The following is a 24,154-nucleotide window of genomic DNA, read 5'->3' as shown; positions in this document are numbered from 1 at the left end:
TCTGAAGGACATTAGGCTTTTGTTCTAAGGTGTTAAGATATTATATGAATAATAATAGTAATAACAATAAGTAGCAATTATTAAGTACTGACTATATGTCACTATGGGAACCATGCCAGAGGCACCTTATGGTCAAGGCCAGTTAAAGCACAGAGGCCTTGTTGTCAATACACTGGACTTAACCGTGCCTAGGTTAAGTAAGATACCATACACAGCTGCAAGGCCACAGCGATCTCACAGTACGCTGTGCCCTCCTATAGCCAAATGATTGATGTCACTGTTGGCAACTAGGCTTTTTTGTCTCTGGAGTAATATACAGGTTATTGACCAGCTAGTGTGAGAAGCAGAGTCGGTCAGCACAGAGAATGTAGCTCCTATGGGTGCAGGAGAGAGCAGAGCTCAGAGGAGCTGAGAGCTGGAGCTCATAGAGAGCTCAGATACAGCTACCATGTTAACCAGCTAGAGTGAGCTGGGCAGAAGAGACGGGAGAAGCTGCTGAGCCAGAGAGCTTAGATACCGCTATAATGTAAGGTGGTGAATTTAGAGGCAGCATGTGGCTGCTCAGATAATAGCTATAGGTACAGAGATTAATGCTACTGTGTAGGAAAGATATGTATTTACCAGCCTGCGTATGGCTGCCTATATGGGATTGCTGTGAAGGACTGCCTTGTCTGACGACTATGTGGCCACTGGCTTCTGCAATAAAGACTCATTCTTATACACCCACAACTTCTCATGGCTTCTCCATCTACCATTTGGCATCCAGGACGGTCCAGCCCCTCACAGAGGGCTTGGACCCAACAGAGAGCACATAGTCGGGAAGAATTTAGAGGAATACATGAACTCAGAGCAACTCAGAGCAGCAGTGCTGAGCAGAGCTCTTGCAGTCGCTGACAGTCATAAAATGTGCCCAAAACTTTTAATATCATCTTACCTGTTTTTTACAAAAATATTGTAGTTATTATCACTCTTCTTATTGAACAAATTGGGAAAATAAATATTATGAAATTTATATAATTTGCCGAAAATCACACAAGTATCGATTCGTAGAAAGAGGATTTGAATCCAACATTGATAATCTTACTTATTGTGCTCTGAAGCTTCAATTGCAGCAATAAATTATATTCAGGATTAAATTATTTTACATCTAGCAATCACTGTAGAGTGTATTAGTGCTATTCAAGTTTCTCCGTCACTACGTTGCAGCTACTGAGGTAAATCATCATTCCTGTCTGACTCAGTCATGGCCTGGTGCTTCACCCATCTGATAAAATGCAAGCAGAGATTCAGCACTCATCATGTTAAAGCAAATGCACCTGTGTATTTGTCCATGCACACAGACACACACTCACACATACAGTACACATGCACACTCCCTATGGGCTTCGTGACTCAGTCATTGACACTATAATGAACCATTATTAATATTTTCTTCAAAAATTACCAGCAAATTAGTTCAATCAGTCAATTAGACTTTAAATGTTTAGTTTTAGGAAGGGGTCAAATGACAATTATCAATGAGCTTCGCACTAGAAACTAAACAGGAAAACAATCCATTTGGAAAGTTCATCTATACTCATAAAAAGGTAATATGCTAATTAGGCCAGATAGACCAGACATCTTCCGGTCTTCCAGTCCTCCTTCCATACAAAGCCACAGTGGTGGGGGCTGAGGCAGAGGTGGTTAGGGGCAATCAGGCCGACAGGGGAGAGCAGTTAGGGGAGATCAGGCTGGCAGTCAGATGTAGTTAGGGACAATCAGGCTGACAAGCAGAGGAGTTGGGGCGATCAGGCAGGCAGGCAGAGGGGTTAGGGGTGGTCAGACAGGTAGGCAGGTGAGCGGTTAGGAGCCATTGGTCCTGGATTGTGAGAGGGATGTCTGACTGCCCACAGGGATCGGGCCTAAACCGGCAGTCGGACATCCACTGAGGGGTCCCGAATTGGAGAGGGTGCAGGCAGGGCTGAGGGACCTCCCCCCCCCCAGTGCATGAATTTCATGCACCGGGCCTCTAGTTTATACATGTATCTTTCAACCTTATCCATAACAGGAAATAGTGGGTCCTTTCCAAAACATTATCTTACAGTAAACAAAATGAGAGATCATTTTACCTTAGCTATTGCTCCTCTTCATTAGCGTTTCTAGTAGCTTAAAGTTACAGAGCGAGTCGTAAACTTCTTCAAAGACGACATGGTCATTCCCCCTAAGTACAATAGGAAGATGTTGGAAAAGACCGTGGGTAGATTTTAAAAAGATTGAAATGACCATTAGGAAGCTTTTATTTTCTGCTAGGTAGTAGTATTGTTCAGTATCATAGAATTGGAGCTATGAAGGATCTGAAACTATTGATAATCCTGCCCTAGTTTTACAAAGACAGGTTAAAAATGCTAGCTTAAAAGTTATTTACAGACATTTGAAGAGGTACACAGCATGGGAATGAACGGCGCAGGCAGCATGTGAGCAAAGTGCTGTACAGAGATCTGAGTGATTCCTCCCAGCGTTCAAAGCTGGTTAGGGCCAGGGCTACTCTCTACCTGGCCTGCTGTGCTGCTTACTTCAGTTTGGACATTTAGGGTCAGGCAGAAGGAAGCTAGAAGGAAAGGGGAGAACCAGCATTATCTGCATTAAATATTTAGCCTTTGAATAAGGAGATGTGTACTCTCTTTTCTCAACATGGGGTATTCTTTTCTAATTTAAAATAAAACAGAATGCCAGTATCTCACTGAGATTGGGCCCTGATCATCCTCAGAAAGGAACAGAAATTGGTTTGCTGCATTATTATCCAGACAAGTATTCACTATGTTAAAATTCTTATAATGGTATAAAATGTGTACAATTAAAAATGATAAATGATAACCAATAAAGTAAGTCTAAGTAACATCTGTATAATAAGTAGAGCCTTCCTAGTAGCTCCTGTTTCAGTTTATTTTTTTATAATGGGAAGCTCAAAGTTTTATCATAGCCAGGTGTAAGTCTTTTAAATGTGCAATGTATGTAAAGTAAAATATTTAATCTTTTCGGGGAAAAAAGACATAAAATGTTCTTATCCTTATAAACATATTTCTTCAAATGTCACAATTTAATTTCTTGCAGCAAAAGTTCATTTCCAGCACTCAGCAGAATTAATAAAACACCTAATAAAAGCTGAAGTGAATTATACTATGCAGGTAAGCCACTTTTTTAGATGTGTTGATGTGGTTTCCTACTTAGGTTTTTTAGTTGCGAGATCAGAACACAACTTCTGTGCTACTCCATCCCCCATGCTATTATTTTTACTGTGTTTGTAGCTATCAAAGATTGATTTATTTTTTCTTAATTGTGCTGAGAATGTGGATCAGCTCATGCTTTACAGTTGTATAATAGTCTGATGCAATTCTTTCTCCTGAGACTTTTATTCATGCTGCTATGGGAGGAATACATGAGTGGGATTTCTCTATTGCTGGCAGGAGGGCGTTCTTGGGGCACTGCTGAAATGAGCACTTTCAGAAGCCTCATGGGAGAACGAGGCGCCTTAGAAGACTTTGGTTGTGTGGATTACATTCCTCAGTTTCTAATGCCCCAGTTCCATCAAGCCAGTCCTGAAAGAGGGAAGCTGTGGGTTCAGCAAAGCCAAAAGCAGAGCCAGTGTCCAGAGCTTCTGTTCCATGCTGCAGCGGGCCCAGTTCAGCGTCCAGGCTAATTAAAGTCCATCAGTCCATTATGTTGAGCTCACAAGGCTGTGGGCTACATGGGCAAGTGCAGGGGAATGTGCCGCCTGCAGCAGGAGTTCCAAGAGGGCCAAGAGCCAAGAGCCAAGAGTGAGGGAACTCCCTTTGTTCAGAAGTTTAAATATTCAGGCTTCATGCCTCTGCAGTGGCCATGCCTATTCCTGCTAATTACCTATTCCCAGGTGTGACTGGACAGATAGATAAGCATCTTCTCACGTCACTCGAACCTTATTGGGCATGCGTACAAACTGCCTTGCCCAGTCCCTCCCCCCATCAATCCGTAGGTAACAGACTTGGAGAGTGCCAAAGGACAGCTTTCTGTATAAATGACATACCTGTATCATCTAGTCTTCCCTTTACTCCTTCTCTGTTAAATAATAATGAGATCATTACAACGGCATCAAAATCACCGATAATGAATTCTTTTAAACTAATAATTCTCTTTCTTCTAGTCCCTTTGTCTTTTCCTCATTTTTCATCACTCTTATACTAAAAAGTTGGGAGGGGGAGTGGTTTCAGTAAATGTTATGAGAAAAAAGGAGAGATTTAAAAACCATTTAGATCTGTGCCTTCAACCATATTTAATAAATAATTATCAAGAACTTATTTTACAACAGTCATTAAGCTAGATAGGTCAATAAGACATACTTTATATGACCAAGGGACTTTCAGTCTGAAGGAAGAGTTAAGAAGGAAATAAAACTAGTTGTAATTTTTCAACATTTGGAAGAACTAAAAGTAGTGCAACATATCTAAAACCCAGGAGCCAGTGTTAGCATGATGACAGGGTAAGGTGAACAGGTAACCAGATGGTGCGTCATACCGCTAGCACTCCGAAAGAGTATGTGGCTTTACTCAGAGGCACCAAGGCACCATTTAAAAACGTTTTACTCAGGAATTAATGTGGCAGCCTTTGTATTTGTATTTGGGGGGAAAAGTCACTAATGTCTTTTATATTGTCAAAGTAAAAATTCCATTGGACAAGATTAAACAAACAAGGAGGACTTTATTCAAGATTATAGCAATAAGGGAGAGCGACTAAATTCAACTTTGTTGAAATAAAGGGCTGAGAAAGCTTTGAAGCTAGGGAGGAGGAACTCATAGTCCACTTGCATTTGGCTTTACCAAAAGGTAATGTAAACTTCCTTGTATCTTTATGACAAGTCCCTCCCTCAGAGACTGTGAGATAGGGGTGCTTTCCCCTTCAATGCTTATATGTCAAAGAGATGGTTTCCAGTCCTTGAGAAAGACATTTCCTGGGTTGTAAAACTGTCAATAAACTGAAAGAGGATTTACATCCATTTCAAAGGACAGTGAATGAATTTATAATTTCGAGTTTTCTAAATTAAATAGGCTAAGAAAAGGGAGGTCAGGAGCTTATATTTATGAAGAAACTGTCTAATATCTCCCCCAATAAATCTCAATTTAAATACATAAAAATTGTAGTCTGTCTTAAACATTGATTATGATATGATTATGTTAAAAAAAGAAAATTTTTTAAAATATATTTTATAGATTTTTTACAGAGAGGAAGGGAGAGGGATAGAGAGTTAGAAACATTGATGAGAGAGAAACATCCATCAGCTGCCTCCTGCACACCTCCTACTAGGGATGTGCCTGCAACCAAGGTACATGCCCTTGACCGGAATTGAACCCGCAACCTTTCAGTCCGCAGGCCGACGCTCTATCCAGTGAGCCAAACCGGTTAGGGTAAAAGTAAAAATTTTTATATAAAGAACTCAGCGCAGAATTAGTTGAGATTTTGGTTAGATATTATTACCTGAAGTTTCTTTGCCACTTGATGAAAAAGAATGGGTTCTGAGGGACAATACTTGCTTTGGTAACTTTAAATCTTCTTTCTCTTCAACATCTTAGGTCTATCCAGATGAAGGTCATAGCATATCTGAAAAGAGCAAGTATCATCTCTACAGCACAATCCTCAGATTCTTCAGTGATTGCTTAAAGGAAGAAATATCCATGATCCCACAGGAACCAGAAGAAGAAGATGAATAATGGACTCTATATAGAACTAAGGGGATATTGAGGCTCAATGAAATCTAACCAAGAGACTGTAATATTGTAGATGCTGCAGAATTCCAAGGGCAGCTTGAGGAGATGACACTGGAACAGCACACTCAGAGACAATAAACTAGAATTTGAATACAGATGTCCAAGTCTACTGTTTTGCCAAGGGTGCAGAACCTGTTTCTTTGTGTAAGGAAGGTCAAATGGTTGGTTTCTTAGGAGAAATTAGTTTTGCATTAAAGTAGGAATAGTGCATGTTTTTTTCTGTTATCCCCTCTTTGTTCTGTAACTAGTTGTTCTCGTTTTAATTTTAATGGCCACCATCTTTGAATACAATGCACAACATATCAGTACTATGGTCCCTGATCTTTGGTGGCTGAGCGGCAGTCTAACACTTTACTGTACCTTTACAATAAGTGCAATTCCTTCATTGCCTATTATTATGCTTAAGAAAATATTCAGTTAATAAAAAGAGGCTATTTTATGTAATTTCTGTTTACAAAAAAAAGCATTGTTAAATGGGTCAAAGGTCATGTAGAAATATGGATTTTAGCACCTTCCAAAGTTCAGCCAGTTACCAGTAGATATGATATTGTTAAACCAACACACAAGTGTGCGTTGAACAATATATATATACACACTTGTGCATATGCAATCAATAAATTTATCTTTACATGTTATTCATGCTACAAAGGATAAACTTTTGATGAACTAGAAGAAATGCTCTTTTACAGGCTATAATGGAAGCTTTGTTTAATGAGCCAAATATGATGAAACATTTTTTTCAATTCAAATTCTAGCTATTGCTTTCCTCTAAATGTTTGGGTTGTGTTTGGTATCGTTTTTAGTGGTTAATAGTTTTCTAGTTGCAATTTAATTATTTGGATATGATACCTTGTCACTTGTAAATTAGATACTGAAATATTAAATTATAGTTTCTGATAAAGAACTTTTGTTAACAATGCAATGCCACTGAGTACTATTTTGCTCTTTTGGCGGAGAAGGCTTTTTTAAAAACACTTGGTCCTTTTACTTCTCTCCCTCAATTCAGAATCAATTCTCTTTTTCATTGTAAAAGCAAAGAGCTGGATTATTTCTTTTGCTAGTTCCTATTTAGTATTTGGTGCCTGCCCAATTCACCTGTTACTGTTTAATTTCAATATTTCTAGAGTTAGAAACGAAATATTTTTTATTCATTGATGAAAAGTTCACAAACAGCAGTGTCTGCTGTTAACTTGAGATGAAGGCACAAGACGCATTCATTCCTGGTCTGTGCTAACTTGCAGTGGTAAGCAACTGAGAAAGTAAAATAAACTTCACTGTCTGAAGTCAATGTAAGTCATGAGGGGATTAAATTTGGTGACTAAAGTCTGAGTATCTTCGCACTTTACTTTAAGGATCGTCCAGATGATATCGAAACATCTGGAAAAGTTAAGCTAAATCTAGGTAATACACTATATTTTTGTGGTTTTAAAAATTCCTTAGTACAGGCTGAGTAAACATGACATTAGAAGACCAGGAGGAAACTTAAAAATGTCACAGAATTGCTCCTATTCTGTCAACCCCCAAATCTGGCTATTTGGAAATGTGTGAGTCATTTGGGGATATTCTGTTCTTCTTCTGAATGCATTGGAATTGTGTCCTCACTGCTCCATTGAATTCAATTTAAAATGAGAAAGGCTCTTTTCTGAAAGACTCATTTCAGGTCTTTCTCAAGAATAGTAAACACATTAAAAAAAGGTTGTAATATTTCAAAGGAAAGTTTTGCCTATTTTATTAAGATGGAAATTTCTTTTAAAGCTGATTTAAAGTCCAACGGAAGGTTTTTAATCAATATTTTAAATTTCAACCACTAGAGATTTTTATGATGCAAATAATTATGTTGTCTGAAAGATGTGGTTTTATTGAATGTCTATTTGAGTAACATTTAAAAAGTATTTACCTTTTACTGTTCATCACTTCTCCTGTTTTATTATTATCAATGTTTATCTATTTTTCAATTAATTTAATACAATTTATAATGTGAAAGACATTTGTCTGGAACCCACTTTCACCTTTAAGGCTAAATAGATCTCAAAGGAAGACACACTATTTCATAGGAAGCTGGACATTTATCATTTGCTTGATATTTTGAGTTCGAATAATTATGCCATTTTAAGTAAAGGAATGCTCTCCAACACATAGGCCCCGGATACTAGAGGGATTGTGCAAGTGGACTTTCCCAGGTATTCATTTGTCTTTGATCATAATCCCACTGTTTTGAGTATACTGATGCATTCCCAGAGGTTCCTAGAACTCCAGTAGCAAGCTTTCCAAGTGACATTTCCCCCTTAAAGTTAAAAAATATCAAGCCAAACTGTAAAATAAAACAGGTAAGCGCTATAAAATCATCCACGGAGATAAACACATAATGTTTTGAACCTATTTGGAAGGCAAAAGTATTGTTTCACTAATTCCCTCCATGTAGGGCTCTAACTCAACACCTACAGACTAAGAAGTCGCTGCTGATCTGTTTGCGTTTCCTGACAGGACCAGGGAAAAGAATGCTCTTCTAAACCTGAATCTCAGCCCTGAGATGTGCCTCTTTTGGTTGGATATTTAGCATAGACATCATTCCCATCCGGAGTCTTGCAGAGGCCAGTTGTAGATCTATTATGTAACTTAAATATTGATCTTTACTACAAGGAGAATTGCTTAAGCCGTTGTCCTCAAATGGTGGGCTCCTGGGATGGATTTGCTCTCAAATCACAGTAAGAGCACATGGCTTCTATAATCATGTATGAAATACTTGGTTTGTCTCTCCTCACATGCCCCCCACCTTCACATCTGCAGGAATGAGCATTGCATAAATAAAACCTGACTCCTCAGCTGTGCTCCATCTTTCACTTCCTGTTCTGGGGATTCTCTGATACTAAATTTGTCTGCTGGAACCAATGGACTCATCCCTGACACACTGCAAACCTATATAAGGGTGTTAATGCCCCCATTAAAACCCAACTAATGGAAGACAGGAGCAGAAGACTATATATAACTCTTTTTCTTCTCTCAGACAGTCCACATGGTCCTTGGAAGGCCCGTGAATCTCAGCTGCCCACACCTGCATACCTTTCTAGTTCTCTCACATTTCACTCTTCTCAGTCCCCCAAGCCTATTTCCTAAAATCACATCCCTACGCAAACTACATGTGCATCAGCTGTTGACTCGGCTCTACTTTCTGGGCAAGTCCCTTATTGCCACAAGTGTAGGACAAAGAAATAAAGACAATACAGAATTGCTTTCATTCAAGTTTCAATAAGCTGTTTCTATCTAGAATTTATTAGACTCTTACTAAGTACCAATCATGTGCTCAGGGCTCCATGTTCATTATCAAATTGAATCTTCTCCACATGCCCTAAAATAGGTATTATTATTCCCACTTTACAGATAAGAAACTGAGTCTCAGAAAAGACTGTAACTTGACCCACATTTACCTAACTAATGGGTAAATAGCCTAAACCTTAGCTCCAGCTAACATAGAAGCCCATGTTCTCAGCCATTATTCTCCTCAGCACTCCTTCAATAAGCAGGTTTTTAACCCATGTTCACCCATGTAAGAATGGAGTCTGAGTATTTAAACATATAGTTCAAGATATTTTTGAAAGTGTTCAATAGCAGTAATACTAAAAGCTAAATAACAGCCCCGTGTAGCATGGTAGCTACATGGAAGCTACAAGAATCCCCTAATATCAAGAGAATATATCTGTTGAAGTTGTGTAAGAGTTATTCCTATTCATGGAACCTTTGCCCAGCAAACCACAACTGTGTCTGGGAAGTCATTAGTAAAATCCCTTGCTCTGGCATTATGCCAGTTACATTCCAAAATTATTCCTAGAGGCATTTAAAACATTGTGTTGATCAAAGCACCGGGCTTGTAAACATGAGCAGATCACCTGGTCTTCAAACACTGCAAATCCAGAAAGCACGTTGTGATATTTAAAAGCTTCTCTGACATCCACAATCCTATTTACAATTCGACTTAGGAAAATTGCATTCCTCACAATTTTCTATCACTATAGGCAATAGATTTTATTGACAATTGATCAGATCTACACTCATTTTATTTGGCAATATTTAAGCAATTTTGGAAGAGAGAGGCTGCAAATTCAAAAATCTTTTCTCTCATCAGAGGCAAGGTAGGCAGGTTTTTTAAAAGGATTTATAAGTCATATCAAAGAACAATTTTTATTATTTCTCTATTAGACTTTCAATCAAATTTAAGATAGTCTGATATTAGCATGACAGGCTTTTGATACAGCATCCTGATTATAAGGAGTGTCTGTGCTGATGACTCCATCTGTCCTTTTCTATCAAGCCTAGCACCATTTTAAATCATTGGCATGATTGCAGCTTGCAAATACAGAATTTCATACTGCCAATCTACATAATAAAAGACTAAGCGACCATTACCGCGGAATGACCAGAATGACCAGTAGCTATGATGCGCACTGAACACCAGGGGGCAGACACTCAATGCAGGAGCTGCCCCCTGGTGGTCAGTGCATTCCCAGAAACTGGGCTCATGGATGGTGAGTGCAGCAGCGGTGGCGGTGGCAGGAGCCTCTCCCACCTCTGCAGCAGCGCTAAGGAGCAGCAAGCCGAGCTATCAGGAGCAGCAAGCAGGCAGGCAGTAAGGAGCGAGCGATCCCGGACTGTGAAGTGATGTCCCGGACTCCAAGAGGGCACAAGCTGGGCTGAGGGAACCCCCACCCCCACCTCCAGTGCAAGAATTTTGAAGAATTTTGTGCACCAGGCCTCTAGTAGCATCATAGAAAAGGAGCACACATTTGTTCAATGTCTAGGCTTTTTATCACATTATCTCAACTACTCTTCAAAGCAACCGTGTGAATGGATGAATGGAAGGTGGTGTTCTTTGGTGAAGAAATCAAGATCCAGAGAGGTCAAATAATGTTCCAACAGGTCACACAGTGTATAAATGACAGAATCAGGATTTGAACACAGACCGTGATGATCTCAAAGTCCATGCACACATCTGTGATTACAATCTATGATTATTTTAGCTGGTGAATTCCTAAGGTTCATTGTGCTCATCTTTAGGTTAGATCTAACATTCAAGTCCTTTGCTTTTCTGTGTCACCATACAGTATGCGTCTGGCTTCAAGTAACTAAATAAATGGAAGCTTAAACGTGTTTTAAATACTAGTGACCCATATGTGGGCAGCTTGGACATCACTCAGAGTTTACCAGAAACACAGACTCTCAGGTGCCACTCAAACCTCCTAAGTCAGAAACTGAATGGTAACAAGGTGCCTAAATGGTTTGTATGCAGAACGCACTTTAAGAAGCTCTGGCTTACATGACAAGAGCCTTCATTTACTCACATTAAAAAGAGCGAAACTTGGGTGCTTCTAGGGGTGGCTAACAGATCAATGGGGGAATCAAATTCCAGGCTCCTCCTACCTTTACTCTTTTCTACCTTCAGTCTGTTATTTGTCCCCTTCAATTGGCTCCCAGATAACTGCAGGTGCCTCAGGAAATATGTCCTTTCACAGCGATGTCCACGTATAGAGAGGCAGCCTATTTCTTTTTATCAAGAAAGATCATTTTCTCCACATGTCTTCACAATTCCCTTCAGGTCCCTTTGTCCAGGCTTTCACTGAAAACTCCTAGCCTGGATATAAAGGAGATTGTGAAGTCACGCAGCTGAAATTGCCACCTTTCTTAGTGAGGATGATACAAGTAAGACTGGTAGGAAAGTGGATGCATGCCCCGAAGAGACTGGGATACCCAAACACGGGCAATAGGAGCCTTCCTGCTGGCATTGCGGCTCGATGCACAGCTCAAAGCAGTGAGCAGTGAGGGCTGGGGTTTACACCGACCCTTCTTTCAATGGTGTCTAAAGTTTCCTTCCCGGAGGACCCTAAGCATCTGACACACCCTCCGTTCCTAAGACTTAGTACACTCGTCCCTCGCTATTTTCTCTTTTTACCTCCCCTCTTCATCATTGACACACTTCCCACTGCAGGCCAGCAGTGTTGAAATGCTCTGTTAACGGTCCCACTTTGCAGGCTTTATTTGTTATCACCCAATTTATAAGGGTTTGATTATCTCTGTATGGCCCAGATTGCTAGTCACACGACAAATTCTCCTGATTGATGGGTTGCGGAAGGCCTATTCCAAGGGGAAAAGAAAGGCCTGCTGAGGAAACACGGTGACACAGCCTCCCCTGTCATATGCACTTCTAATGGGGGTAGTTCTCATGACACTCCACCCTCTATCCCTTCAGGACAGCATGTGTGACTTTTAATGATCTGGATGGTGTAATTAGATTTTGAGCCTTTGGGGAGAACAAATTGTCAAGTTTCTTGCCAAGACAAATGGAAAATTGCAACTTCACAGTTGGCTTCAAATTATGAAATAAATCAAAGATATGTTGTGCTTTCTATGCGCCAGGTACTGTGCAGTTTGACACAGCATCAGGATCCTTTTTTTTTTAACACTTAAGCTAATTGACACATCTAATGTATAAATGGATATTTTAGTGTAAATGTTATCACTGAGTCATTATTTTCTAAAATATGCTGGCATATTCAAGCATGTTTAAATTTTCATGGAGTCATTTTTATAATGACTCCCCATATTGCTTATGCTATTTCCTTGGCCACATCCCCATTGAATAAATAGTCCCCAATGAATGTACTTGTTTTGTCCAAGTGGCAAGGCCTCTATAGCCCACTGTCACACTGAGCAGTTGGTTTGTATGCAGCTTCCTGTCCCACTCTCAATTGTAGGGAAATTTATAGTAAATCCCTGCTATTTTCTGACAATTATTTCTCATCCAAATCACCCCTGGCAAAGGGACACTGATTTGAAAAATTTAGTTTAGTTTTCTTATTTTGTGGTGTTTTAGCATTTTTTTAGCTGAAGGAAAGAATTCACATTCTATTGAAATATTCCAGAGAATAGAAAATAAATAAAATGACCTCCTGCCCCTAGCTTACCACTTGACTTCAGAACTCAGTTTTGTCTCTACTCAGCTTAGACCCCAAAGTAGTCTTTTTCTTTGTGCTTTACTAGCCTTCCTTTCAGTGTGCTATCCTTGTTCCCTAGGCTAGGAAACCACGCCACTAGCATGCTTTTGTTTTGTCCCCAAGTGAAACGTGTTAGTGAAGGGAGTGAAAAGTTTGCTGTACAAAATTATATTTTTTTAACTTCATCTGTACAACGTGTGGAAATTTTCTTAATTTTATCCTTATTAATTTTTTATCAAGTTCTAATATATCTCTTAGGTTTCTTTTTAATTCTCCTTAAACCCCAAATTCTTTTTCATTTTCTTTGTCATCCTATATAATGAAACCCTAATATGCAAATTGACCGAATGGCAGAACGACTGGTCACTATGACGCTCACTGACCACCAGGAGGCAGATGCTCAATGTAGGAGCTGCCCCCTGGTGGTCCATGTGCTCCCACAGGGGGAGTGCTGCTCAGACAGAAGCCGAGCTCATGGCTGGAGAACGCAGCAGCAGTGGCGGGAGCCTCTCCCACCTCCACTGCAGGCAGACACTAAGGAGCAAAGGGTCCTGGATTGTGAGAGCCCTGGACTGAGTGAGGATCGGGCCTAAGCTGGCAGGTGGACAGCCCTTGAGGTGTCCCAGACTATGAGAAGGCACAGTCCAGGCTGAGGGACCTCCCCCTCCAGTGCACAAATTTCGTGCATGAGGTCTCTAGTTGTATATAATGCCCCAATAACTACTCTTTTTAATATGTGTAATTTACATTATATCCTAACCTGTTTGTAATTTGCCAGGAAATAAGAAGCTAATAATAATTATTATCATTTTAATATCTAAAACTAACTATTTGCTTAATTTGTACCTGGAACTAGGATAACTTTATTAATAGACTTATTTATTTCACTTTTTAAAAAATATATATTTTTATTGATTTCAGAGGGGATTGGAGAAGAGAGAGAGAGAGAGAGAAACATCAATGATGAGAGAGAATCATTGATTGGCTGCCTCCTGCATGTCCCCCACTAGGGACCGAGCCCACAATCCAGGCATGTGCCCTTGACCAGAATCAAAGCCAGGAAACTTCAGTCCACAGGCTGACACTCCACCCACTGAACCAAACCAGCCAAGTCTATTTATTGCACTTTTAAAGCATATGCAGAAATTAAGTACAATCAATATCTAAATATTTACATGAGGAAATTGTAAGCTTAGGAAAGTTAGGTGATTTACTGAAAGTCAATGGATTGGTCGCATTAAGATATACTAGTTGGTGCAATAAGAGAAAAAATAAATTTCAGTATTTTAAATAAATAAAACTTTATTTCTCACTCCCATGATGTGATATGTGGGCAGGTGAGATTTTACTCTCACCTGCTAACAGGAACACATGACTCCATGCTGTAACCTCAAGGGAAGAGAAGATTGAAGGAGACCCACAATACCAGCTTTCAATCTCCATCTCTCAAAAATGACACTCATTGCATCTGCTTGGAACCCATTTTCTTTGCACACTTCTCGGTGTCCCAACCTAACAGCAAAGACATTGTAAAATGCAGGGGAACAGATGGAGAATATAGGGAGCACTGGCCGTCACTGCAGGCCACCATTCTGGACATCAGTCATTTCTTTTGGCTCCTTTGATTCCTCCACACACAGGACAAACTGACCCAACCTCAGGAGACACATGCCCAGCCCCTTCCAGCTCAAAGCCCAGGATTTCTGTAGGTTGTGCAAAGGTCATTACAGTAAGCCTATCTAAGTCTCCTTTTGGTCTGAAGACACTGGAAATATAAAATGATTAGTATTTTTTTTCTCTCCATAGAAAGTGGAACAATAATGGGATAACCAAAATAAATAGTCCCATCTGAATGAAGAAAGGATGGATAGGGATGCTTTTAGGAGTAACACAGCCTTCCTACCCGGTCTCTTGCCTTATACCCAAATAACTTAAGTCTTAAACGATCAAATGCTGGTTAAGATAGACTCATATTTTTAATATTAAAAAATGAGTAGGTTTCTTATGCATTTCGTTCCAAAGAGGTCTACAGGCAGTAACTACATCTAAATTATTTGAAAAGCATAATTTAAGAATATACACAATCTTTTGAGAGATAGGGTATGAGAGCTTCTTTCCTTAACACTCACAATATATGTGGCTAATTTAAGACCATCTGTAGCAATAGATGACCACACCCTTTATTTGATCTTCACCTTGATCTTCTACTCAAAAGGAAGATTTCACTAAGCCTTTGCAGTTCTGAGCCTAATTTAATCAAGTATAATATCTAGCTTTCTAGATTTTCTTCTTAAATTGGTTTTTAATGAGCTACAGTTCACATAATCATATAATTCACTTTATTAAAGTGTACAATTCAGAAGTTTTTAGTATATTCCCAAAGTTATGCAAACATTACCACTATTTTCAGAATATTTCCACCATTTTGGAAAGAAACATTATAACTTTCTTCAGTCACCCTCCATGTCTCTTTTTCCCTAGCCCCTGAAAACTACTAATTTACTTTATTTTTTTATGGATTTGCCTATTCTGGAATTTGAATATAAATGGAATCATACAAAATATAGACTTTAGTGGTTTCTTTCACTTAGTGTACTGTTTTCAAGGTTGATCCATATTTAGCATGTATCAATACTTCATTTTTTTGTGCAGAATTTTATTTTATTTCATTATTTTTTCCATCACCATTAATCCCCCATGTACTTTTAAAAGTAATTACAATTTTCCACAAAGGGTATTAAAATACTCTTTTCCAACTACATCTCTGTGTAATACTAGATATTTTTCTTTTTATTGTTTTTTATGTATTGTCTAAAGTTTTACATATGTCTCCTTTTTCCCTGATTGCTCCCCCACCCCCAGCCATCCCCACCCCAGGCAAGCCCCCACTGCCCCAGTGTCTGTGTCCATTGGTTATGCTAATATGCGATACTTCGTTCTTTTGCTGAATTTCATCCTATTATCTGGATATAGCACATTTTTTTATTCGCTCAGTGGACATTTGGTGTTTTGTCATTTTGAGACTAGTTATGAATATGATGCTATAAATATTCATGTAAAAATTTTTGTGTGGATAGGTTTTCAACTCTCCTCTTATGTACCTAGGAGGAGTTTCTTGGATGTATATGAACTCTGTTTAACTTTTAAGGAACTGCCAGACTGTTTTCCAAAATGACAGCATAATTTTAAATTTCTACCAGCAATGTCAAATGGTTCTAATTTTTCACATTCTCACAATGCTTGATATATTCCACATTTCTTTTATTATAACCATTCTTTTGGATGTGAATTTTTTCATGCTTTTCATTTTCTTTTTCTTAATAAACAATAATGTTGTGAATCTTTTCATTTACTTATTTGTTATTTGTATGTATATCTTTAGGAAAATATTGAATCAAGATCTTTGCCTCTTTTTAATTGGGTTGTCCTTTTTAATATTCTAGATATTAATCTCTTATCAGACATATAATTTATAAAATTTTTTTCTTTATGTGTTTTTTTTCATAGAAGTCATATGTGAGTTTGTCTCTTTGTGCTCTAACAAACTTTTTATAACTCTTAGCTTGATCCCTTTGTTCATTAAATGTTCCAAAGTTTTATATCTTGTATCTCATCATTCACAGTCAATTTAAAAATTTCTATAAAGAAAAATTATTGCCTCTAAATATTTTCTTACAGTTCATGCAAAAAAAGTATGGCATGTGACTCAGTTTTCTCCTTAATTTTTTTCAAAATAATTGATTTGCTATCATTCTCCAAGTTTACTGAGGAATTAATTTAGGTTTAAAGTTGTTATGAACTTTACAAATTTAAACATACTTTGTGGGTTTTGACCCATTGAAGTAATTAAACTAACTGATGCTGAAAGCATGCTTTTGTTATACAGTGGGTCGGACCCTCTTTAAGTTGGTCCCTGAGTTCTTTTGGCATAATCCATGCAGCCTGTGGCAACTCTTTTCTTTGTGGTATGATGAAATATTCTGTGTTTTACTTGTATCACTTTCTCCAGACTTGGAGCTTTGGTTACTTAGAGTACGAAATTATATTTATGCATTATAATTTGAGTAACAGAAGTTTTCATTGTTACTGATTGGGTTGATCATTGCTTCTAAGCTCTTTCAATGGGCAGAGCTAAAAATTATAATTTAAAATAAAATTTAAATATGTCCTCAGTTCAGTACTCATTTGCATTCTTAATGAATCTAAATAGTTATTAATGTATTCCAATCCATAATTCAACATTACAATCTCAGGGAAAACATGCCCACCTTGCCACTAATAATAAGATTAGTAAATCATATTATGTAATTCGTGTTTTTTTCAATCCTTGTAGTATAATAACACATTACTGCATTTAAAAATCACTTGGAACAAAAGCTTTCAATATAATTAAGCTTTATACTCAATATAAAGTTAGAATTATTGGTTTTACATTTTTCAATATTTAAGCTCTGCTTATTACTCTCATTTGTCTTGATCAGTAATCTAAAATACTTACATGATTCAAAGTTAAAGATATAAAAAAAGAAATATAAATTATATCCTATTCCTCTTTCCTCAACTTATTCTTCCCCCATACATAACACTTAAAAATTCAGTTTATGTATTCATTTTAAACCATATGATTTGACAATGTACATAGATTAGTACTCTAGCTTCCTAAATAAACAGTGTTACATTTAAAACATTTCTCCACCTATTTTATTTTTTTTACTCAAAAATAAATCCTGGAGATCACTTCATAGGATTATCAGGATGTATTTCTCATGCTTTTTCCTGGTGCCTATTACAAAAATATGATAGAGATAAAACTCCTATTTTGAAGCATTGTATTAAATTTATAAATTATCTTCAGAAGTAATATCTTTATAATGTTGAGCCTCCCTAAGAAATAACACAGCATGTCTTTGGATTTATGTTTCATTCAGAAGTGTTTTGTAATTTATCTTATATGGATTTGCATATCTTATTTTAACCTAGATATTTTTATTTTTGTTCTTTTTTATTTTTATACTAAATCAGTTCCCCTCTTTTTTATAACTAATTTTTCTTTGTATACACAAAGGCTATTGATTTTTTATGTCATTTTATGAATTGGCTATTTTACAAAATATATTTAGTTTTTAGGACAGGTTTTTTTTTAATTCCTTTAGGAAGTTATCAGATATAAAATATCATACACATTAAAGGTATTTTTACTTCTTTCCCTTACTTGTGATTAAATATTCTGAATATTATTCCATGAAACCTGGCTTTATATTATTTTTTTAATTTAGATAATTTTAAACCCCAGAAGGAGGCATAAAAAGAGATAGAATATGAATGAATTGAAAGTAGCCTGCCTTTGTTCATCAGTTTATGTTGTTCATTATATTCCACAAATGATCCAGAGACAGAGAAGCATCGATCAGACCGTCAAACCTGAGAGGGAAGGTAGAGGAGGGTGGAGGTAAGGGGGAGAGATCAACCAAAGGACTTGTATGCATGCATATAAGCCTAACCAATGGACACAGACACCAGGGGGGTTTGGGCATGAGTAGGGAGGTAGGGGGCAATGGGGAGATAAGGACACGTATGTAATACCTTAATCAATAAAGAAAAAGGAAAAAAAAGGAAGAAAGTAGCCTGACTTGTTATCTATAAATGAGTATTTTTCTTTATTGTTAGTGAAATAAAATTATTATCAAACTTTGCCTCTTCAACAAATTTTCATATGCAAGCAGAAATTATTTGTTTGAAAAAGAAATAGTATTATTCAATCAGACTTTATAAAAGAACTACTCAATTTGCATCATTAATCTTAAATTATGAGAGCATATTTTCCCCAGAGCTCGAAAGGAAGCTTAAATATGCAAATATAATCTGTGATATCCTTGAGTAAATATATCATTTCTATACATTTTTGCACCCCTGGAACTTAGTAGAACTAGACATTCAGAAGATACTCTGAAAAGATATTTTGATTTACTGAAATGAGAGACCTACTTGAATTAGTAAAGACTACATTCAAACACATATAGAGAAAAAATAATTTATAACTTTAAGTGCAGTTAAACATTTAAAGTGGAACAAAATTAGTGATTTGCCAGAATATAGTTTTATCTCACCTGTTAAAAATGTCATTGAAATGGCAGTTGACAAATTGATTGACTATAAGTAAACAAAGTAGCCTCCCACTTCCCCAATTTCCAATGAAACACTTTAGTCTGACAAATACGATATGTGAGCAATCTTCCTTTCAAAAATGTATCAGTAAAAGTGCAGAATTTATATAAACAGATCAAGTGTCAAAGATAATCATTTAACTACAAGTTTTATGAACATGATAGATTTTTGTATTTATTTCTAAGATATTAATTTCTATAGGATCTTAATACATTTTAATTGTTTATGTATTTTATTGCCATATGCTTAGTATTTCTAGTAGCCAGAGAAATTATATGACCTGAATGAATAGGCTTGATTCTCCTTAAATCTGTAGTTAAGTTTAGCCATACATGAGCTAAGAGAAAAGGAGAATGCATTCCCACTAGAAAACGCTATACATACCAAAAGAAGTGGAAAGGGAGGTAAGCAATTATGCTCACCAGTGTTAAAAATACTCTTGGTACAGTATCTTCATTTTTGCAGTTAATAGTCAAGGAATTGTCTTATTAACAGATATGGAAGAAAATGGAATTATAAGAAAAGAAAGAAAAGGAAAGTTCAAATTTCCACTTACATGATTTTCTTAATTCATATCCCTTAAACCTAGACTTTAACCCTGTCCTTTACTTTGCCTTTTGACAAGTCGCAGGTATATTTTAATTAAACATGTTTTCATCTTTTCCAATATTTGGCCTTGTGGCTTTGTACCATCAGTGTAAATGTTCTAAAAATCAGATTGTCTATTTGCAAAGGGAAGAATACCTGGTAATGTATGCTGGTGGAGAATCAATTGTAGAAACACATTACCTTAATATCTAAGTAAATAATATCACACCTTGTGAAAGTGCCTCATAAGCAGACATCTCTTCCTCATACAACTCTCTCCCAGGTTAACAGGTCTGAGTATGAAGTCTTGATAAAGTTTGATAATTTATTTGTGTCCTTCCTTGATGTTAATTTTTCTGTAAGTATAAAATGTAGTTAGCAAGTAGGCTTGTGGGGACTATCCAATCAGATTTCCTATGGTCTATACATGTATATATCTGTGTGGAAGTCACTTGCACCGTGGTATTCCAGTCTCTTCATATGAAAAGATGATAATAACTCCCCTATCTTTATGACATAATTGTTATCAGAATAGAATATTGTGACCACTCATTGAAGAATTACAAAATGCTATGCAAATGCAAGGTTGCACTTTATTATTCTTGCTATTATTTTATAAAATTGCATCACATATGTTTACATATGGTAATACATACCTGTCTCCTACAATCTTAATAGTCATACATTTCATTCCACAGTGAACTTTTATATGCCAACTGCTGATTTAGCAGATCTACTGGGATGTCTGATGAGCCTCTCACACTTAACATGCCCGAAGCAACATGTGGTGCTGTCCCTTGATCTTTTTCTACTCCTATCTTTTCTCTTACAGTAAAGTGACTTGCAAATCACCAGTTGTTCAGGTTAAAAATCTGTCATTCATCTTCTGTTTTTCTCTTTGTAATTTTTCATTTATTTTGTCAACAGGATCCCCCAATACATCTACAACATAATGACTTTTCATCACATTCACTCTGAACCACATTAAGGCCTTTCTTCCGCCACTTTTACCTCCTGACAGGCCACTTCTCGGGACATCAGGTCCTGTGATTTTGTCTTGATTTTCATATTTTGCATCAGTGGATACCAAATCTAAGTCAGCTAGTGAGGTATTTGGGCCAGGAATTAAATTAAGAGGTATCTGAAACAAAAATTCTTAATAAGAATATTCTATGTTTGATTATGACAGACTAGGCTAACATAAACAGGAATTCGTGAGTTTTACTGTAAAAAGTGACAGCAAGCAAGTCATGAATAGAGACAACAGAATCTAGGCAACTCTATAGGGGAGAAATGACAAAATAAGAAGCTGTGGAGCAAGAGAAGTGTGTGAGTGTGTGTGTGTTTGTGTGTGCATGTGTGTAAAATATGAGTACATATGACTGCTAAGAGATTCAAAGAGAACATAAGTTTAGACTCTACACCCCTGGGAATGAGGGTAGCTGGAGTTAGTACTGTGACCTGAATGAGTTTCCAGTTTAAGAGACTTGCTTATCCTTCTTGTAAAACTTTGCCATGTCTATTCTCTCTTTCTTAAAATAAAACACCATTAATGGAAGCAAGCATGTCTAGTCTATGTGGCTTGCAGTTTGAAAAAAAAATAAAAGAATACCATCTGAAATAGTTATTGGAGTTAATTTTCAAGTAATAGGTCCTCAGAGAGCCTTGGAGATTATGGAACCGGCAATGGTCCAAACATGGAGGTGGTAGCAGGTCCCACAGCTCACAGTGGGTAGGTGAGTTGATGGTAAAACTATCACCTTTCTGTATCCTCATACATAAAAGATGTCTCTATGGAAAGCAGAGCTTTGGTTGCTGCTTTGAAATCTTTTCAGTGTGCTCAGTGACGTAGGCATAGAAGTAAAGGTTTACCTCTCATGCCTCTAAAATGACGACATTAGGAAAAACACAAGACAAAGGAGGAAAAAACAACTTAGTGTGGCCATATAAACTTATTTTGTTATGTTTTCTCCTTAAAAGGATGCTCTGAGATAACATAAAACTGCATCCTGAGATATGTACAGTGCATTTTAAAGAAAAACTGAAATCTGTAGGTAATACAATTTCATGGCGAAGATCAGGACCCAAATAGTCAAAGGTGAGGCACAGACATTTGAATGTGATTATTTGAGAAGAACTGAAAGTGCCTGAGGAGTTGGAGAATCCCAACCCTCCCAAACCATACAAATCAGCTCATACTCCATCCTTGCAAGTAGAGCGAATGCCATTAAGAATGCCCTGTGGACCTGGGAACAAGACCAAAAAGTCACGTTAACAAAGAAAGAAATGGATCTTGAGGATTTTATAGTATCTTCTAAAGGAAACCAGGAAAGAATGAAGCAAATGTGAATTATAAGGGATTCTGATGAAACAGCTCAGCAAATAGGTAACTATGGCACAGAGAGCGTTGGTTGCTTGCTTGCTGGTGACAGTTCATGGGGAGATGACACACTACCCAGTGTGCTGATGTGAGAGGCACTCCACAGCTTTAGTGCCTTCTTGGATTAACGGATACAAACTTAAACCTGGTGGTGGCCCGTGCTGCCCAGCATTGAAGAAACAAGACCGACGGCAGGAGGAAAGTGAGACTGCATCGACTCAACGCATCTGGCTCATTCCTGCTTTCAAGTCCCAGTCATAACACAAAATAATTGTGTGCACTGCCAGTTATTTAAGAGAAGCACTGCCAGGTTTAAAATATCCCTTCTCTGATTTTTTCCTTTTTATTGAATTTATTGTGGTGATATATTTTCTGATATTTCCATCTGAGCCAAAAAAAAAAATGCTGAGAAAACAAAACCAAAAACTGAAATAATGATATCAAGAATGGGAGCCTATAAGGCATATGTTTCATTAGGTTTGAATATTTTATGCAACTAAAACAAATTAATTATGAAATCCCAAAGTTTTAACACAGCAGAGGTTTATTTCTCACTCAGGTAGAGTCAGGAAAATTAGGCGGGAAAAGTGTGCAAAGAATTTTACTGATTCAACCAGTAAAAGGCCCAGATCACTTTTCTTTTTTTTAATTTTATTTTTCAATTACAGTTGACATTCAATATTATTTTATATTAGCTTCTGGAGAACAGCATAGTGGTTAGACAATGATATAATTTACAAAGTGATCCCGCCGATAATTTCAGTACCCACCTGGCACCTTACATAGTTATTACAATATTATTGACTATGTTCCCTATACTGAACTTTGCATCCCTGTGACTATTTTGTAACTATCAATTTGTACTTCTCAATCCCTTCACCTTTTCACCCAGCTCCTAACCACCCCACCATCCCTCTTGCAAAAGTACTTTGATTCATAAAACTCAACAATAAGAAAACAATGAAGATACTCTACACACCTATTAGAATGGCCAAAATCAAGAATATTGATAATACCAAATCTTGGCAAGAATGTGAACCAATGGGAGCTCTCGTTAGTTACTAGTGGGATGCAAAATGGTACAGCTACTTTCGAAGATAATTTGGAAGTTTCTTACAAAACTAAACACATTCTTGCCATTCAACCCAGCAACGACACTCCCTGTTATTCATCAAAATGAATTGAAAACTTCTGTTCACACAAAAACCCTCTCACGGATGCTAATAGGAGCTTCATTCATAATTACCCAAACTTGGAAGCAACCAAGACCTCCAGTAGATAAATGAATATATAAACTGTGGTTTGTGCTACAGTTTATTCTGTTCATCAGATAAGATAAGCATGTATTTTCAAAGATTTAATGCTTTACTTCTATATGTGAAGAACAATGTAATTCTTGATCTAGTAAAAAAGTGAAACATTAATTAAACAATTACAAAACAATGAATGTATATAGTACATAATGTCCTTTTCCACATGTTAATGATAAGGAAGTAGAATTATGCAATACAGTAGAACGCATAATAGTGTCAAGATATTAAAGAGTTAGTGGGTAACACACAGAAACACACACACACACACACACACACACCATTAACATTTGGAATGAATTTCCTTGGATATACTGAATTTTTTATTAATCCTCATTGATGACATGAGTGCTCAATTTACATAGTTGCACATTATGGGTGAATAAGCATTTTTCCCACTAATAAAAATAATTTGTCTCATACCACTATGTATGGACTTCCTATTGCTAAGCCTTTAGACAGTTATATTTAATACATGTGTGTCAGTCAGAAAATATGCCAGGAATGTGAGGAGGAAAATTATACATACAGAATGGTGAAACAGGTGATTGAGGTTAAAAAAATGAAACTATAAGATATACAGAAGTGGCAAATGCATAACTCAGCTACTACTAACCTAAGAGCTGATGGAACGTGAACGAGAAAAGAGCAGACTTAGAATATCTCTCTACCCCCATCTTAAATTCAGATCTCTTCGGAGAGGCTGTGGCTGCCACTAGAACACTGGTGATCCAGAGATGAAGAAACTTGCCAGAGGGTGGTGTGGCTTAGTGGTTGAAAGTCGACTTAGGAACCAGGAGGTCAAGGTTTGATTCCTAGTTAGGGAGTTGCAGGCTCAATCCCCAGTAGGGGGCATGCAGGAGGCAACCAATCAATGATTCTCTCTCATCATTGATGTTTCTATCTCTCTCTCCCTCTCCCTTCCTTTCTGAAGTCAATACAAATATATTTAAA

At 37.2% G+C, this 24,154-nt stretch overlaps 1 protein-coding gene across 2 annotated transcripts in view; it reads left to right on the top strand.

Moving 5' to 3' along the window:
• The window catches only part of DPP10 (dipeptidyl peptidase like 10), a 478,664-nt gene extending 470,983 nt beyond the window's left edge, over window positions 1-7,681 (top strand). The window contains exons 24-25 of one of the 2 annotated variants that reach the window (XM_006101524.1): window positions 3,091-3,164; window positions 5,580-7,681. In XM_006101524.1, coding sequence (XP_006101586.1) covers window positions 3,091-3,164; window positions 5,580-5,717 — 212 coding nt within the window. In that variant the 3' untranslated portion in view covers window positions 5,718-7,681. The remainder of the gene's footprint in view (window positions 1-3,090; window positions 3,165-5,579) is intronic. The other variant, XM_023765017.1, reaches the window with a different exon arrangement.
• Window positions 7,682-24,154: the final 16,473 nt, after the last annotated feature.

This window comes from Myotis lucifugus, unplaced genomic scaffold, assembly GCF_000147115.1.
Source record: "Myotis lucifugus unplaced genomic scaffold, Myoluc2.0 scaffold_370, whole genome shotgun sequence".
Taxonomy (NCBI): domain Eukaryota; kingdom Metazoa; phylum Chordata; class Mammalia; order Chiroptera; family Vespertilionidae; genus Myotis; species Myotis lucifugus.
The sequence above is the reverse complement of the archived record's forward strand: the minus strand, read 5'-3'. Positions and strand labels throughout refer to the sequence as shown.